Source organism: Mobula hypostoma, chromosome 4 (genome assembly GCF_963921235.1).
Source record: "Mobula hypostoma chromosome 4, sMobHyp1.1, whole genome shotgun sequence".
NCBI lineage: Eukaryota > Metazoa > Chordata > Chondrichthyes > Myliobatiformes > Myliobatidae > Mobula > Mobula hypostoma.
In genome coordinates, this window is record NC_086100.1 from 115,097,148 (window position 1) to 115,116,800 (window position 19,653).

At 43.2% G+C, this 19,653-nt stretch overlaps 2 protein-coding genes across 2 annotated transcripts in view; one reads left to right on the plus strand and one right to left on the minus strand.

Moving 5' to 3' along the window:
• The window catches only part of gask1b (golgi associated kinase 1B), a 37,492-nt gene extending 27,883 nt beyond the window's left edge, over positions 1-9,609 (minus strand). The window contains exon 1 of the mRNA XM_063046402.1: positions 7,520-9,609. Within this exon, the coding sequence (XP_062902472.1) occupies positions 7,520-8,429 (910 nt within the window). The 5' untranslated portion in view covers positions 8,430-9,609. The remainder of the gene's footprint in view (positions 1-7,519) is intronic.
• A 3,030-nt stretch (positions 9,610-12,639) lies between these two features.
• Positions 12,640-19,653, plus strand: part of tmem144b (transmembrane protein 144b) — a 109,704-nt gene continuing 102,690 nt past the window's right edge. Inside the window, exon 1 of the mRNA XM_063046405.1 lies at positions 12,640-12,775. The gene's annotated coding sequence lies outside the window, so the exon portion shown is untranslated. The remainder of the gene's footprint in view (positions 12,776-19,653) is intronic.

The following is a 19,653-nucleotide window of genomic DNA, read 5'->3' on the forward strand; positions in this document are numbered from 1 at the left end:
AATCCACTCCTTCTAAATCCTTTTGCATCTCCTCAAAGTTAGCCTTTCTCCAATCAAAAATCTCAACTCTGGGTCCAGACCTATCCTTCTCCATAATTATATTGAAACTAATGGCATTGTGATCACTGGACCCGAAGTGCTCCTCAACACATAACTCCGTCACCTGACCTATCTCATTCCCTAACAGGAGATCCAACACTGCCCCTTCTCTAGTTGGTATCTCTATGTATTGCAGCAAAACACTATCCTGCACACATTTTACAAACTCCAAACCATCCAGTCCTTTTACAGAATGGGCTTCCCAGTCAATGTGTGGGAAATTAAAATCTCCCACAATTTCAACCTTGTGCTTACTACAAATATCTGCTATCTCCTTATAAATTTGCTCCTCCAATTCTCGCTCCCCATTAGGTGGTCTACAATACAGCCCTATAAGTGTATTATTTTATAAGTGTATGAGTTTTGGTTTTGTTATGAACGATTCTGAATCTGGGCAGCCTTCAGATGACGAACACTGAGCATAACCAAAATATGCCTGGATTCGTTCGATTTTTGTGCTTTCATATTTTGTGTTTTTTAACCTATTTTGCTCAATTTGTTTTTTTTTAGCACTGGGAAGGCAGGGTTGATTTTTCTTTGAATGTGTCCCATAGTTTTTCTTTGTTTCGTGGCTGTCTGCAGGGAAAACTAATCTCAGGGTTGTATTCTGCATACATACCTTGATGATAAGTATACTTTGAATTGTAAGACTCACCTGTACACTAGGGAACAATTTCCCATTTCCAACCAGCACCTTTGGGATATGGGAGGAATCAAGCACAACCACAAAAGACATACAGACAGTATCAAATCTGGATTTAAATCCAACTTTATGAACTGTGGCACCAAGTCACCCACAATGTAAATGACATTTAAACTTTTGGTTTTACAAAAAACTAAGATTTATAGTCAAAACCTGAGGGTTCATGGTTGTGTCATTGACAAGTAATCCTTGAAAAAAGTATCATAGTTTATTGGTGAGAAAATTGGTCACTCTGCATTACTACTTTAATGAATTGTCTATTACGAGCCTATTTATAAGTGTACGTCCAAAGAATTAGGATCCCAGATGATAAAAATGTGCAAAAACGGGACACAAGGGAAATAAAATTACACATTTTGGAAATTAAGGCCTGTAGTTTTCACAAACTATGCAATCAGCATCCAAACAGATACAAATTCTAGATTTCCACTCAGTATGGCAAGTTTAACAGACTTTTTTTGAGCAGATTTCAGCTATGCAATTTTGATCTGTTTAAAACATCAACTATCCAGAAATAAGCATCACAAATCCTTTAGAAATTCCTTACCCAATAAGAAAAGGCTTTTTCTATTCATTTATATGTTGAAGATTGAGTCTGCCAAGGCCAGAATTTATTGTTGGCCCTTAATTGCCCTTGAAATATTGATGGGGACCAGTGCTTGAACCTGGAAATGAAAATGTCAAAGATCCTTCCACACTGGAGCTACAGGAAGATTTCCAAGATTCCAAGTGACAATGAAGGAAAAATAAGGTGTCTCAATCAAAATGGTGTGTGACGTAAAGGAGACTGAAAATGGTGGTGTTTCCATCTAAAGATAAGAAATCACTGGCTTGTGATTCCATCTGGAAGAAGATGGCACGAACGAACAATGCGACCATGGGTGGCACACTCCAGACGGTTCACAAAACTGCTTCTCTCGCTACTTTTAAGTCTTTTTTTATATATATACCAAATATGGATCTGCTACTGTTGGAGACTGATCTACATTTTACTGCCTCTGAGAGGGTTCCCTTAGGTTTTGAGCAAAGGGTGTGGCCTCGAGGCCAAGAAGCCTGGAGACAGGGCATGAGCAGATGATGGACTCCTTCTTGCTGATTAAAGTGTTGAGGAAGATTGAAGTCATTGAGGCAAGAGCAGAAGGCGAGTGGGTGTTCAGTGCTGTCTACCATTCTCTCACTGCTGACAGAGGAAGGTGTATGTGTGTTAATGGTTTCCCTCTCTCTCCTTCGCACTTGCTGTTCCCGGAGAATATTTGATCTAATACTATGAGACCTCATGCGATCTGGAGTCAATGTGTAGGAGCCTCAGCATCATTCACTCTGGCCACTCTGACATTGGCAGTGTAGCATCTTTCATTCTGGTGGAAAACTTCATAACCATAAGCCATGATTGTGGAGACTTGACCCTTTCTACTGTCCATTATGCTGCTGGCATTTAGGGTGGCAATGAAGGTCCTCCATCTCTGGTGTTCAGGGCTTCCTTCATTGCATCAGTAGCTTAGTTTTCACTACTGGCAGTCATGCAAGTTCTGGGTGGCGACCAAAGAATTCCACTCTACTCAGATGTAGAAGGATTCTTCATTGTTGTTTCCATAAGTATTGAGGTGCACAAGCTTCCAACCCCTACAACAAGGTGGTGGTCCTCCTGGAGGTTGGAAACTAGGATGCTGGCTAAAAGGTGTGGATTCTTCACTAAAGTTATGTTAGGCTACAGATGATTGGTCTGTGTAGACAGCTCTCTTAATTTGTAAGATTGATCAGGCTGGAATTGTCTTTGTCTGATTCTCATTCATGTTATTTTAAGTGGTTCATCTGGTTTTAATGTTATCTTATGTGAAAAATTGAGTTCAGCTTGGTGACTACCTGGACAGTGAACACTTGAGTTCCTATAGGTCAGCCCAGTTAAGAACATCAAATTTCTTTCCCCAGAGGCCAATTATGAAACAAAGAATGTTGGAGATTGAATACGAAAGCAGATTAGGAAAGTGCCTTTTGGTTGCTATGTAGCTACATATCAAATCTCTGATCCATTGATCCAGAATCACAGATCATAATCCTATCATGCAGCCGGAACATTTGAACTGTAATGGTAAAATAAATTTGTAATACACTATAAAGAACAGGTAGTCTCAGCTACCAGGATCTGAAAACCATCAGATTTTCATTTAAAGAAAAAAATCAACTAGTCCACTCCAAAGGAAATGAGCCATTTTTAGCCACTTTTCTTCCCCCCCAAAACAATCAACACAGTTGAAAACTGCCTCTCATTTTAGGGGCAAATTAAGATGGGCAATCAATGCTGGCATTGTCAGCAATGACTACATCTCATAAACAATTCATGACAGTGCACAGCAAACTGAAAAGATAATGTCCAGAACTACAATAGTTTGTATTTTTGCAATTTATGAATGAAAATCAATGGAGAGCATCAGCTTGCAGCAAACCACAATAAAAAAGTGAATACATAACTTAAAGTAATTGAAATCTAGCTTTTAACAAGCAACCACAACTGACTGGTCTCAACAAAATGGTGGAAGAACTCCAAGCATTATGTCAGTCCTCATTGAGGAAGATAACAACAGTGTGTCAAAAATTCAAGAGTGTCAAAGGACAGGTGTGAGTGTAGTTGCTATTACCAAGAAGGTGCTTGGAAGCTGAAAGATCTGAAGGTGTACAAGTCGTTTGGACCCAATGTACTACACCCCAGGGTTCTGAAAGATTGTGGTGGCATTAGTAATGATCTTTCAAAAATCACTAGATTCTGGAGTGGTTCCAGAGGACTGGAAAATTGTAAATGTCACTCCACGCTTCAAGAAGGGAAGGAAGCAAAAGACAAAATTGTATGCCAGTTAGCCTGACTTCAGTGGCTTGGAAGATGTTGGAGTCCATTATTAAGGATGAGGTTTTGGGGTACCTGGAGGCGCATGATGAAATAGGCCAAAGTCAGCGTTGTTTCCTTAAGGAGAAATCTTGCCTGAGAAATCTGTTAGAATTTTTTTTGAGGAAGTAACAGGCAGGATAGATAAAGGAGAGTCAGTGGATGTTGTTTACTTGGATTTACCTTTTACAAAGGATTGGCCTTTGACAAAGTGCCGTACATGAAGCTGCTTAACATAAGAGCCTGTGGTGTTACAGGAAAGATACTAGCATGGATAGAAGGTTGGCTGATTGCAGGAGTCAAAGTCAGAATAAAGGGGGCCTATTCTGGTTGGCTGCTGGCGAAAAGTGGTGATTTGCAGGGGTCCTTATTGGAACTGCTTCTTTTCACATTGTACATCAATGATGTGGATGATGGAATTGGTGGCTTTATGGCCAAGCTTGCAGACGATATGAAGATAGGTGGAGGGGTAGATAGTTTTGAAGAAACAGGGAGTCTACAGGACTTGGACAGATTGAGAGAATGGGCAAAGTAGTAGCAGATGGAATATTGTGTATGGTCAGGCACTTTGGTAAAGCAATAAAGGCATAGACAACTCTCTAAATGGAGAAAGTTCAAAACTCAGGTGCAACTGGACTTGGGAATCCCAGTGCAGATTCATTCAAGGTTAACTTGCAGATTGAGTCAGTGCTGGGGAAAGCAAACATAATGTTGGCATTCATTTAAGAGGACTAGAATAATAAGAACAAGAATGAGGCACTGGGGCCTCACTTGGAGTATTGTGAGCAGTTTTGGAATCCTTATCTAAGAAAAGGTGTGCTGGCATTGGAGAGAGCCCAGAGGCATATAGTTCTACATTGTTTCAGTGGCCTGAACTATACTTCATCTTCAAGTGTAGCCCAGTCAAGGCACTGTTCAGTGTCAACATGATCTCTGGTTTATTCCCATCTCACACTAGTTAGACACTGGGCAATGAATCAACTCTCACGTGGTCAGGCTGTAATGTTTTGCACCATTAACACTTCAAAGTTGATTTTAGATTTAAATGATATCCATTGACCCTGATTTTGCACTCAGCAATAACGATAGGAACACACCCCCGATCTGAAAGAAAGCTGCCATAATGACAGGGTTGGTCTTCCTGCACCGTTCTGCCTCCATGCATTTTCATGGACATCTGCTAGCCCCAAGGCAAAAATAACCACCAATGAAGTAAAAGGTTCCTCCAACCTGAAGCCACACTCAGCTTGGAGGAACAACACCTTATATTCCGTCTGGGTAGCCTTCAACCTGATGGCATGAACACTGACTTTTCAAACTTCCGCTAATGCCCCACCTCCCCCTCGTACCCCATCCGTTACTTATGTATAGACACACATTTTTCTCTCTCTCTTCTTTTTCTCCCTCTGTCCCTCTGACTATACCCCTTGCCCATCCTCTGGGTTTTTCCCTCCATCCCCCTTTTCCTTCTCCCTGGGCCTCCTGTCCCACGATCCTCTCATATCCCTTTTGCCAATCACCTGTCCAGCTCTTGGCTCCATCCCTCCCCCTCCTGTCTTCTCCTATCATTTTGGATCTCCCCCTCCCCCTCTCACTTTCAAATCTCTTACTAGCACTTCCTTCAGTTAGTCCTGACGAAGGGTCTCGGCCCAAAATGTCGACTGTACCTCTTCCTAGAGACACTGCCTGGCCTGCTGCATTCATCAGCAAATTTGATGTGTGTTGCTTGAATTTCCAGCATCTGCAGAATTCCTCGTGTTTACCAATGAAGTAAATATTTCCTGGTGTGTCAGCAGAAAGACCAATGTGGACAGTAGCCGAAACAAGGCCCAGAAATTGACAATCAGGTAGAACAAGCCACCAACTAGCCCACATTTGATGAGAGCCCTACAAGTGACATTCCTGAAGGGCCTTGCTAAGTGTAGATATGTTAATTTACTGGGTGGTTTATCATGTAATTAATGAACTGCCAGGGTAGATCTATTTCAAGGCTAACTAACAGCACAGGTGTCATAAGAATGAGCTTTTTCTGAACACAATCTTCCCGCCAGCTGCCTGTAAGGAGTTCATACGTTCCCTGATGACAACATGGGTTTCTTCCCACAATCCAAATTGTCCTGCAGTTAGGCTAGGATTAAATAAGGGATACTGGGCAGCACCACTCGAAGGGCCAAAGGGCCTATTCCACATTTGTTTTATTTTATTGAGATGCTGGAAATCCACAGTAACACTAAATGCTGAAGGAATTCAGTAGATCAGATAGCATCAATGGAGAGGAATAAAGAGCTGACATTTTTTGCCATGAGTTGGCTCTTTATTTCTCTTAGCCCACTGCTCTACTCCCTCTATACCCCAAGACTGTGTGGATAGGTATAGGTCAAATGCCATCTATAAATTTGCTGATGATACAAACATTGTTGGAGGCATCTCAGATGGAGATGAGAGGGCATACAGGAACGAGATATACCAGCTAGTTGAGTGGTGTTGCTGCAACAACCTAGCACTCAATGTCAGTAAAACAAAAGAACTGATTGTTGACTTCCGGAAGGGTAAGACAAAAGAACATATACCAATCCTCATAGAGGGATCAGAACTGGAGAGAGTGAGCAATTTCAGGTTCGTGGGTGTCAAGATCTCTGAGGATTTAACCTGGTCCCAGCATATTGATGCAGCCGGAAAGAAGGCAAGACAGTGACCATATTTCATTAGGAGTTTGAAGAGATTTGGTTTGCCACCTAAAACACTCAAACTTCTATAGGTGTACTGTGGAGAGCATTCTGACAGGCTGCATCACTGTCTGGTATGGAGGGGGGGTGCTACTGCACAAGTTTGAAAGAAACTCCAGAAAGTTGTAAAGTTAGTCAGCTCCATCTTGGGTACTAGCCTCCATAGTATCCAAGACATATTCAAGGAGCTGGGCCTCAAAGGTGACATCCATTATTAAGGACTCCCATCACCCAGGACATGTTCTCTTCTCACTGTTACCATCAGGAACGAGATACAGAAGTCTGAAGGCACACACTCAATGATTCAGGGCCAGCTTCTTCCCATCTGCCATCTGATTTCTGGATGAACATTGAACCCATGATCACTACTATTTTTTAATGGTGCAAAATAGAAATATATATAATCTATTCAATATACATCTATATTTGCTGTAGTTGATTTATTTTTTCTATATTATGTATGGCTTTGTACTGCTGCTAAGTTAACAAATTTCACAACATTTTTATCCATATGTTTATCAATATTATTTGTATCTGGACCTATTTTAACATTTTACTGCAACTGTTAAAGTGAAATCTAGGTTCAGAATCCCTATCCCAATTTAGCTCCTTAAATCATGTTTGGCTCCACTTTAACCACATGTAGGATGCAGATAGTTGAAAGTTCTTGAATTTAACTTCAATTTACGCATACCGGCTCTATCCACTATAGTTAGGACAGCAAAGGAAAAAGAAATACATTTCCAAGGTAGAATGGGATTATTTTAAATAAAATGGACTAGCATAGCTAGGCAGCTTGGTTCGCATAATCAGTTCTGTGCCGTGTAACTAGATCAATTTATGCCACCAACATGCTCTACCAAATCATATATGACAAAATACAAGAGATCTAGCCCTAATTCCTGCGGCGCACCATTGGTTGAAGGTCTCCAGTTTAGAAAGCAACCCGCCACGATTTGAAAAGTAATTGCTCTAAGCAAGGGCGCCATCACCAGGCGGGCAGGAGCATCCAACTGGAAACTTCAACCAGGACACACAGATTGCAGATGGGTTTCCCACACAAGTAGTCTGGAGGCTACTTTCTAAAGCACCCCAAAGTAACCTGGTGCTCACCTTTAACAAAATGAACCCTTCTGGCAACGGCGGGAAGAGTCCTATTCAACCCCAAAATGCGGTCCAGATGGAAAGCAAACACTTCGCTGACATCCACGGGTCTCTTCAGAACCCCGCACCGCAGTCGGCAGCCGGTCGCTTTTGGCAGGTTCCGGCGTCCAGCATCAACCTCTCGCCAATTAACTGGGTGCTGATCTTCGCCGACTCCTTCAAATAAGATCAGAGGTCGGCGTCCAGTTCGGGGCACCTTGTGGATCTGAGTGATGCTGGAATCGGCTAGGAAGCGCATGGCATTGATGTCCGCCGTGCTGAGCCAGAAAGGAGCGCGGTCGCTGTAAATCCTAATATTGCTTCCAGTGTCTGGATTTCCCACTTGGTGGGATCTCCTTTCTCCTGTTTCTTTTGAACTTTTCAACCTACGTTCCACCTTAACTCTGGCGAGAGGTAAAAGGGTCGAGTCCTCCACTTCCCGCAGTCTTTGGTCTGTCGGTTCATTGTCCTGACCGGTGAATAAACTGGGATCACTGTATTGCGCAGCTTGTGCGCGTTTAGTTTTCCATTTCTTCCTGAGCTTGGGCCTCACTGTTCCCCTGATGTTGGCCGGTTTTATCCTTTTTGATCTGAGTGTTATGTACACCACATTGGGGTTGAAGGTAATCCTCTCTTGCTCGTTTTCCCCGGCTCGAAGGCTGCCGGGGAATCGACTAACGGGCTCGGCATCCCTCTTGCCGTCATATTCAACGACCCAGACCTGGAATAATACGTTGCACTGCATCACAACGAAGGCATAAAGCAAAAAGGCTGCGGCGATCACCAAACCCCTCCTGATCGTGGGACGTCTCCCACTGGCTATCCGGACACAGGAGGCAGCTAACAAGAAGCAGAGTTTGCCAGGTTTGAGAGAAGTCATCCTGTCGGCGTCCCAACATGATGGACAGAGCTGAAGGTGACAGGCGAGAGGTTTCCAAAGATCAGGTAGCCAGCATACTCCTTAACTGCTCTTTAAAATGCCCGCACCCAGCAACCTGACAGGCAAAGAAGGAAATGTGAACAGCCGCAGGCTTGCGCCTCTCTGTAAATGCTATGAAGCGATTCACAGCGAATGAATGGAGAAACTGAGCACAGAGAGAGAGAGAGACGCACTGAATCAGAACAGAACTACGCTAGCTGTGGAGGGCGTTTTCTTTCCATTGGAGTTCTGGAGGGTTGGCTGAAACTGTCACCTTTTCATTCTAAACAACTTTCACTGTAAATAATTTTAGCCGTTCTATTCGAACAGTCCCATCACGTATTGAACGTCCCCTTTGAATAGAATAATCGCAGCGAATCTCCGCGCAGGTTTGGCATGATCTGCTCTTTGACATTTTGAAAAGATTAAATAATAACATGAGAGATGAACGTTCTCACTGTTTGCTCGCCTGTTTGGAAGAAGTTGGTAGGCAATCCTGTAATTTTGTCAAACTGTGTAAATCTCATAGGGTCCTCTGTCACTGCTAAAATTGATAGCCCCTTGAAACATTGCAAATTGGGTCAAAGGGGGTCAAATGGTTAATTTTGCAAGGTTAGTTGATATGTATCAACGACAAGGGAATGAAACTATACGCAGGTCATGTTTTACATTTTCGGAGGGACACCGCAAATGCTGACGTTCGATAAACTAGTATTTTGGGAGGAAGCACCGGAACAGCGATTTCCAACAAACCAGGATCCGATTTAGTAGTTAAAGTCACAGAATTCCTCCAGCACAGCCATTTGCCATCTGCAGAAACGGAGCAGGAATCTGCGGGGGAAAATAGTAAGGATTCTTTCAAACTGACAACTTTGTACTGGCATCATTACCTCTTTGAGGAATGCGAAAGATCTCGTTTATTGAAGCGTTATTCGTAAATCAATATCAGACGTAATCTGCAAGCAAATTAAATGCAGCTGAAATGAATAGCTTTTGCATGACTAATAAGATGACATCTTGTACACCGACCTGGCAATTATATTGAGGGCTCTCAAAAACACGTTTGAACCAGCGCTTTGGTGCATGGAAGCGCGGGGTCTTTGCTGCTCGCCAGAAAAATAAAGTAGCCACAACAGGTGGAAACATTTCAATTTTTATAATGACTAATCGTAATTAAATTGGAGCTAGGAGCTCGATAACCCATAACAAAATCTGAACATTGGGAGAAACTAGCCCCGCGTTAGCTCATGCTGTAATTTCCGGGTGAACATAGGGAAACTGGCCCAAGCACTCCCTGGCGCGCCTCTCCTTAGGACAACCAACGATCCCCGGCACTTGCTTCACAATTTGTTCCGCCTATGTTTCCTCCCTAATTGACTTAATTTGGAGTTCTTGGGTGGTTTAAAGCATTTGTTGGAAATCGCTGGGGCGGGGAGAGTAAGAGCGCATCAGAAACCAGAGAAAATCTGCAGATGCCAAATCCAAGCAACACACTCAAAAGACTGGAGGAGTTCGGCGGGCCAGGCAGCATCTATGGAAAAGGGTAAACAGTCAACGCTTCGGGCCAGGACCTTTCATAAGGACTGGAAAAAAGATGAAAATCAGGTTAAGAAGGTGGGGCGGGGGAAGAAGTACTGGGTAGTGGGTGAAACCGGGAGACGGAACGGTAAAGAGCTGGGATGTCTATTGATGAAAGAGACAAAGGGCTGGAGAAGGGAAATCTGATAGCGGACAGAAGGCCATGGAAGAAAGGGAAGGTGGATGCGCACCAGAGGGAGGTGATGGACGGGCAAGGAAATAGATGAGAGAGGGAAATAGTGACCGAGAGGTGAGGAGGCCATTACCAGAAGGTTGAGAAATCGCTGTTCATCCCATCAGGTTGGAGGCTACCCAAACAGAATATAAGGTGTTGCTCCTCCAACCTGAGTAAGCCTCTTCACGTTAGGTGAGGAGGCCGTGCACTGACATGTTGGAATGGAAAAAGTGGAATTAAAATGGGTGGCCACTGGGAGATCCTGCTTATTCTGCCAGACAGAGCATAGGCCCTCGGTGAAGCAGTCTCCCAATCGATGTCAGGTCTCACCGATATGTCAGTGTAGTCTCACACTGGGAGCACGAAATGACCCCAACAGACTCAGGTGAAGTGTCGACTCACCTGGAAGGACTGTTTAGGGCCCTGAATGGTAGGGATCGAGGAGGTGTAGGGCCATGCGTAACACTTGTTCCGTTTGCAAAGGTAAGTGCCAAGAGGGAGATAAATGGGGAGGGACAAATGGACAAGTCGTGAAAAGAGTGATCCCTGCGGAAAGCATAATATAGGGGGTGGGAGAGATTTGCTAGATGGGTGGATCTCGTTGGAGATAGTGGAAGTTACAGAGAATTATGTGCTGGACATGGAGGCTGATGGGGTAGTAGGTGAGGACAAGAGGAACCCCATCCCTGCTGGGGTGACGGGAGGATAGAGTGAGGGCAGGTGTTCGCAAAATGGAGAAGTGGCAGGGTTCATGGTGGAGGAAGGAAAGCTCTTTTCTTTGAAGAAGGAGAATATCTCCTTCGTCCTGGAATGAAAACCCTCATCCTGAGAGCAGATGCAGTGGAGACGTGGGAATTCAGAGAAGGGGATGGCATTTTTACAAGTGATAGGGTGGGAAGAGATGTAGTCCAGGTAGCTGCGAGAGTCCGTGGTAGACATCAGTAGATAAGCTGTTCCAGAGATAATGGAGACGTGTTGAAAATGGACCAGGTAAATTTGAGGGCAGGGTGGATGTTGGAGGTAAAGCTGATGAAGTGTACGAGCTCCATGTAGGTGCAGGATGTAGCGTACAAAAAGATGGGGAGTGATACCAGCATAGGCTTGGAACAGACTGTTCCACGTAGCTGACAAAAGGCAGGCATAGCTGGAACCTGTGTGAGTGCCCATGGCTACGCCTTTTTGTTTGAAGGAAGTAGGAGAACACAAAGGAGAAATTATTTAGAGTGAGGACCAGTTCCGCCAGACAGGGGGTAGTGGCGGTGGAGGGGAACTGGTGGGGTCTGGTGTCCAGAAAGAAATGGACAGCTTTAAGGCCTTCCTGGTGGGAGATGGAGAAGTATAGGGACTGGACATCCATCATGAAAGTAAGATGATCGAGGCCAGGGAACTTGAAATCATTGAAAAGATCAAGAGCATACGAAGTGCAACGGATGTAGAGAGGAAGGGACTGAACCGGAGACAAAACTGAGTCAAAGCATGCAGATAAAAAGTTCAGTGGGGCAAGAACAAGCAGAAACAAAAGGTCTACCTGGACAAGGTAGATCTTCACAGCACGTCACACTGAAGAGCCCATCACACTCAATTTGTAATAAGACGTTAACTGTGTGGTCTACATTCTAACACAGCATCTCACAGTTTCACTTTTCAGGCATTAGGATTTTTGAACCTTCATTACTTTATTTTAATAAAATGCACTTCGCACCTTTATTCTGCCATCTCGGTGCCATTGCTCATTCCATATTTCAGTGATATAGATATGCTTCAACAGGGCTGATGAGAAATCGGATTGATTTATTGTGTACTGATATAGAATGAAAAACTCAGTCTTCATACAGATCAGTTGATTACTCAGTCTTCCTACAGATCAATTGCTAACAACAGTATGTTCAGGTAAACAATGTAATAGTCACAGAAAGCAGAGTAAAGTGTCACCTTTACAGAGAAATGCAGTGCAGTTAAACAATAAGATGTAAGGACAGAACAAATTGCTGTAGATTCTGAGTTCAAGGGTCAACATAGGGGACTGTTGCTGGGGAGTCTTACTGGGAAATTATATTAGGGCTCTTCATTGACTACAGAATTCAACACTGGTATCATCCCTTCGATTCAGCTCCGAGATCTAGCCCTTCATACCTTCCTGTGCAGCTGGATCTTCCATCTCCTGACATGCAGACCCCAGTCAGTACGGACTGGTAACATCTCCTTCACAACTTCCAACAACACATGTGCGTAGCCCCTGTTCTACCTATGATTGTATGGCTAAGAGAAACTGCAGTGGAATAGTTAAGTTTGCTGATGACATCACTGTTGTTGGCCGAATCAAATGTGGTGATAGGCGGGGATTGGGTAGCTGGTTGAATGGTGTCATAACAACCTCTCACTCAGTGTCAACAAAACCGAAGAGCTGGCTATTGACTACTGGAGGAGGACACCACAGTCCATGTACCAGTCCTCATTCGGGGATCGGAGGTGGAGTCAGTAATATTAACTTCTCTGTCGTTGCCATCCCACGGGAGCCGTCCTAGACCCAGCTTGTAAATGCCAAACAAAACAGGTACAACAGCCCCTCTACTTTCTTAGAAGTTCGTGTAGACTCGGCATGTCATGTGAAACATGACAAACATCTATAGGTGCACAGTGGAGAGAAGCCTGGTGGGTTGCTTCATGGCCGGGTACGGAAACACCAGTGCTCAGGAAGGGAAAAGGCTGCAGGAAGTGGAGGATAACAGACCTGTCCCTCACAGGCAAAGCACTGCACATTAACGAGGAGCACTGCCACAGAACGGTTATTACCCTACAACCATTCGGCTCCTGAACCTGTGTAGATAACGTCACTCACCTCAATGCGGAACTGACACCACTCTAGTCAGGGGCTGTTTGTCCCACTCCCATCAGGAAAGGGGATATGCAGCATCCATGACGGGACATCCACACTCAAAAACTCTCACTTCCCCCAAGCAGTCAGGGTGATCCAAGCTCCACCATTAATCCAACCCACCGCCACTGCTTTAGCATTTCCTGTCCGTCACCTTATGTAGAGAAACTCCAGTACCTAGCACCACTTTATGCAGACACAGTCCCCTTGTTTATTTGGAGCTCTATTGTGTACCTCATGCTTACTGTGTTTTTTCTGCTGCATCGGATCTGAAGTAACAATTTATTTCTCATTTACACGCGTGTACTGATTAATGACAATCAACGATCTTGAATAGTTTGATTACTTCTCACAGATAACAAAAATATTTTTTTCCTCTCACGCACAATCTAATGTATTACATATAGAACATGCCGAGGTGTTTAAAATATGTGAGGAAATTGGCTTGTCTCCAAAAATAGTGCTTTACCGTTACACAATAAACTGTTTCTCCCGAAACCCACAACACTTCCGCCGCCCACAAGTATGTCTAGCATCTGATTTTTCTCCAAAAAAAAAGTTACTCTGAAACTCCGTGAGGATCTACCACAGCTATTTAACTTTGAGATGGACATCGATTTTTTTTAAATTAATATTAAATATGGGGTAAAGGAAAACGAAAACAAGGTCCCCGTTGGAGAACTAAACTCCAGTCGCCCGTCTCGAAGGGCAGGGACCCTACCCCCGTAACATCGGGAAGACAAATTTCTGCACTCTCCCAAATAGTTAACTTAAGGTATGATTCACTACTTGAGTATTGTTGGCGTATTTTTCATTGATAATTTCTGGGGGTGCAGAAATATTCCCAACATTTACCATTTTTACTTCACATTCTTTTTCCTCTTATGGCGTGTCGGTCAACAAATTCTCCAGACACACACTCGATTCTTCAAACCACCACATTCAGAGATGACCAGGGAGATAGAAAAATCGATTCAAATACATCCGCTCTTCCGAGATCGGCCTCCTCGATATCTGTGAAACACCACACAGAATGACGGGCTGCCTTGTCGGCCACCTCCGCTCCGTCCGCAACAGGGAGGATTTCCCGCTGGCCAAACATTTCAATTCCATTTCCATTCCCACTCCCATTCCCAATCCCAATCCCAATTCCAATCCTATTCCCAATCCCATTCCTAATCCGACATGTCGGCCCATGGTCCGCTCTACCACGATGAGGTCACTCAGGTTTGAGGAGCAACACCTCATTTACGTTTGGGGAGCCTCAAACTGACCGCATCAATTGTCGATACCTACGACTTCCTGTCATGTTTCACTCTTCCCCTTCTGATCTTTCACACTCCCTATTCTAGTTCCTCTCCTACCTTTTCTATTCTCCTGTCTGCTGCCTGAGGACTTCATTGCGAGATCTGCACACCTTGTTGTGTTTGGAACAGGAGATACTGAATAGGGAGGAGGGCGTCCAAAGCAACACACGTAAAAAGCTGATCAGGCCCCGTCTACGGAAAATAGTAAACAGTCGACGTTTCGGGCCAAGACCCTTCTTCAGGATTGAGAGGGAAGGGGGTAGATGCCCGAATTAAAAGGTGGGGCTGGGGAAAGAGGCTAGTGTAAGGTGACAGGTGACGCCACGTGGATGGGAAAGGTCAAGGGCTGGAGGAAAAAAACTCTGATAGGAGAGGAGAGTGGACAGTAGGGGAAAGGGAAGGAGGAGGGGACAAGGGGAAGTAATAGAAGTAAAAAGTCAAAGTGGGGAATACCTGAAGGGTGGGGGATTTTGTTCACCAGAAGGAGAAATCGATATTCATACAATCAGGTTGGAGGGTACCGAGACAGAATATAAAGTGTTGCTCCTCCACATCTTGGCACAAGAGGAAGCAATGGATCAACACATTGGAATGGGGTTGGGAATTGAAAATGTTTGGCCACTGGGACGTCCCACTTGTGCCGGATGGGTGCAATGACAGATGGTACACTCTTTCTGTCATTCCACTAAACCTGCCCATGCTAACATTGGAGACTTGGTGTTCTCACTGCCTTCCACAATTTGTATCAGATGTACTCCAGGGAACCCATAAATCCGAGACTGGAGACACAGAAATGGCCATGGCTGAAAATGAAACAATTTCACTGTTTCAACAAGTTAGGCACAATGAAGAATTTGTAGGTATTGATAAACATCCTGAATGTACAAATAAATTAAGATTTGGAGGCATTGAAAACACTGTTTAAGGACAGTCTATATCTGCATTAGGTGCCTGCGCTGATTTTGTCCATTTACAGTAAATCAAAAGAACACGTCAGCTATGCTGAATGAATTCTGTCTATAAACGCAAACAACAGGAATTCTGCAGATGCTGGAAATTCAAGCAACACACATCAAAGTTGCTGGTGAGTGAGTTCACCAGCAACTTTGATGTGTGTTGCTTGAATTCTGTCTATAACTATTAGGAATCAATACATAGTTTTATAGTGCTGTCATAGTTTTGATGATGTTCTACTTTGTTTAGTATTTCATTTAAGTACGTCATTTATGACAGTTAAATAGTAGTTTGTCTCGTATACCTTTTTAACTATTTGTTAAAAACTAACAATACTGCAATTTCGGCTAACTTGAGCAGCCGCTCACGTGGGCCAAGATGTACGGGCCCCAATGTGTCCCAATTAGCCACAATCCACTGGCTGTACATCAGTTTTACTGCACGTACTGAGCTATAGAACAAGTTGCTGTAACTTGTGAGTGAACAGTAAGTGTTTGTATGTTCCTGACTTACAATTGACATCACCAAGGCACTTATCTGTCCCCTAGGTATCCACCACCTGATGTTCTAGAAAACTGTGGAGTCAGAGAGTCTTTGAGCACTACAGCACAAAATCTGGCCCTTCAGCCCATCTATTCCGTGTTGAACTGTTATTCTGCCGAGTCCCATCAACCTGCACCCAAACCATAGCCCTCATACCCCTCCCATAAACGGACTGATCCAAAATCTTTTTGAGATATTAAAAATGAATTTGAATCCTCCACTTCCACTGGCAGCTCATTCCACAACTGCCCCACCCTCTGAGCGAAGAAGTCCTCCCCCTCAGGTTCATCTTCAGTATTTCACCTTTCACCCTTTACCTATGACCTCTTGTTCCAGTTGCACCCAGACTGAGTGGAGAAAACCAGCTTGCGTGTACCCTGTCTTCACTCAGTGGCCACTTTATTAGGTACAGCTGTACACCTGCTCGTTGCTGCAAATAGTTAATCAGGCATGTCAATCATGTGGCAGCAACTCGACAGATAAAAGCATGCAGACATGGTCAAGAGGTTCAGGTTGTTCAGACCAAGCATCAGAATGGGGAAAAACTGATCTAAGTGATTTTGACCGTGGAATGATTGCCAGTGTCAGACAGAGGGGCTGAGTAACTCAAAAACAGCTGATCTGGGATTTTCACAGACAACACTCTCTAGAGTTTACAGAGAACGGTGTGAAAAAACAAAAAAAAATCCAGTGAACGGCAGTTCTGTGGGAGAACGCTAATGAGAAAGGTCAGAGGAGGATGGCCAGACTGGTTCAAGGTGACAGTAACTCAAATATCCACACATCACAACAACACGTTGAACCTTGAAGTAGGTAAGCTACAGCAGCAGAAGACCATGAATGTACACTCAGTGACCACTTTATTCGGTACAGGAGATGCCCACTGTGGGTATACCCCTCCTAATTTTGTATCCCTGTGTTAAATCTCCCCTCATTCTCCTATGCTCCAGGAAATAAACTCAGGTCCCCGATTATCTTGAATACATTCCATTAACTATTCCTCTGGGCTAGTTTTCCCGGTCAATTTGTTCCTGCTATATAAAAATTTGTTCCCAATCATGATCATATTTGCTATGTTACAAGCTATTGTTATTTCTCAATTAAAGCACTTTCAATTGGTGTAGCAATGGTTAAGAAGTTGGAAAGCCGTCCATTCGTTTACATCAGAACAAAAGACATCGCTGTAGGAGAGCGCCACGTGGACCCCCGAACCCACTCTGTTCTTCAGTAACATCATGGCTCAGCTGATGCCACAAGTTCATCTTCCCGCACAATCATCACATCCTCTGGTTCCCTTCGTGTTACACACAACCATGAAGATAATCAGTGGTTAAACATCAATAACCCCATTCTTATCTCCATGCAGAATGGTTCTATGGCCTGTTCCTCTGAGCCTCAACCATTTCTAGTCAACTGTGGAAATTTGGGCTCAGGACAAATGTGGAACGAGTGTGTGTCTGTGTGTGTACATGCGGGAGGAGGCGGTATTTTTATTTATTTTCACAGATGTGAGCATCACCAGCAAAGCCAATCTTTATTCCCACCACGATTGACCTTGAACAGCACTGCTGCTTAGTAACGTCAGAGTCAACGACTTTGGCATGGGTCTGGAGTTCCAAAAAAGGCCACTCCTGGTAAGGACAGCATATCTCCTCCCCGTAACACAATTGTGAATTATCAGAAAAGACAAGCATTGATCCAAGTACACGTCATATTCTGTAATTACTTCACATGCTTTAGGTTTTCTGTAATCCTGCCTCATTACATAGATCATTCCTGCTCCATGTTTCACAAAGCCACAAAGTATCTGTAGATGTGGAAAACTACTCAAAACACTTTGACTCTTCCAATAAAAATTACGTTACACTAACTATTCCATCTTCCCATCTATTTTTAAATAGTTGCAGAATTTTCATTTCTGACCCTCTGCTCAGATGTTTGTTCTGAATTTGCATGTGGAACAACTTCCTGATCACATTTGGAAGTTATTCATTGAAACCTCTGTCCTTCTGTTCTGCTTTGACATACCATTTATCATGAACTATTTTCCATTTTATTTTAATCATTTGTAAAAAAGGAGGAATTTCAAAAGACAACAAATTCTGCAAATATAAAAACAAACAATTAAATAAATAGCTCATAGAACACAAGTTGTAGAGAACTTGAAAGTAAATCCACAGGCTGTGGAATTAGTTCAGTGTTAGGTACATGATCTTATCCACTCTACTGAGTATTTCCATCTTTTCACGTTCTTACTGCTTTATGATGGAATGTACACCAAAAACATGCTGTACAAATTCAAATCGCTTTATTTCTTTCTGTTAACTTAAAGACATTTATTTCTGCTTTGTGTTTCAGCAGCCTGAACTGTACCCCATTCCCAGTCAGGGCACTGTTCAGTGTCGACATGATCTCTGGTTTATTCCCATCTCACACTAGTTAGACATTGTGGGAAATGAATCATCTTCCACTTTGTCGGGTTGTAATATGTTTTGTACCATTAACACTTCAAAGTTTATTTTAGATTTAAATGAAATCCATTGACCCTGATTTTGCGATTAACAATAATGATAGGAACACACCCCTGATCTCAAAGAAAGCCACCGTAATGACAGGGTTGATCTTCCTGCACCGTTCTGCCTCCATGCATCTCATGGTCACCTGCCAACCCCCAGGGCAAAATAACCACCAGTGAAGTAAATATTTCCAGGGTGTGTCAGCAGGGAGATATTCCTCATGCACTCACCCTCAGCTGTGCAATGTGGACAATAGCTGAAACAAGGCCCAGAACTTGACTGGCAGCCAAGTGGAACAAGCCACCAACTAACATGCATTAGTAGTATTTATATCTGGACCTCCTTTGCTGCAAATGTTAAAGATGAAATCTAGATTCAGAATCTTTATTTTGATCCTGGCCCACTCTTGTCTAAAAATTAGCTCGTAAAAGTCATGTTTGGTTCCACTTTAACCATATGTAGGTTACCGATTGTCAGCTTCAAGAACTTTGAATTTGAATGTACGAGCACAGGCTGGGTAAACAGTTCACATCACAGTGACTGTTGCGTAAAATTGGAACAAATACAACATTGAGTATTAAGGTTTCAATACAGTTAATTAAATGATATTTTTAATCACAATAGAGAGATAAATTTTAAATTGTTACAGTGATTTATCAAGATTCAGATAAAGTTTCATATGGAATACCATTCATGTGCAAGTTTCTCTGCAGCCAAGAAAATGACAAATCCATAGTAAATGTTAAACTAGCTGATTCCACATAACTTTAAAGCCATTACTGTTGTCAACGATAAATCCAGTATCTCACTTGGAACTATCACAGATATTTTGATGGTGAAGTGTGTTAACCACTCCTTATATGTTATACTTATCCCTAATAATCCCATTTTTTAATCTCAAAGCTCCTTTTACAGTTGTTGGTTGCATTTTTAGCTGACATTGTTCATCATCTTTTCAGAACTTTTATTATTTCAATTTCAGAACCTCTCCCTGCAATTAGATCCTTAACTTCCTCACTGACTATCAAGAGGGCTACATGCTTAGCCTCCTGCTCTATTCTATCCCTATGATTGTGTGGCTCAGCATAGTTGCCGAGCCATCTACATACAGGAGTAAGATTGGGCAGTTGATAGACAGTTGTCAACATTTCAGGGGACCTATTATGGACCGAGCACATGAACGTAACTATAAAGAAGATGCTCCAGCGTCTCTACTTTCTTAGAAGTTTAAGAAGAT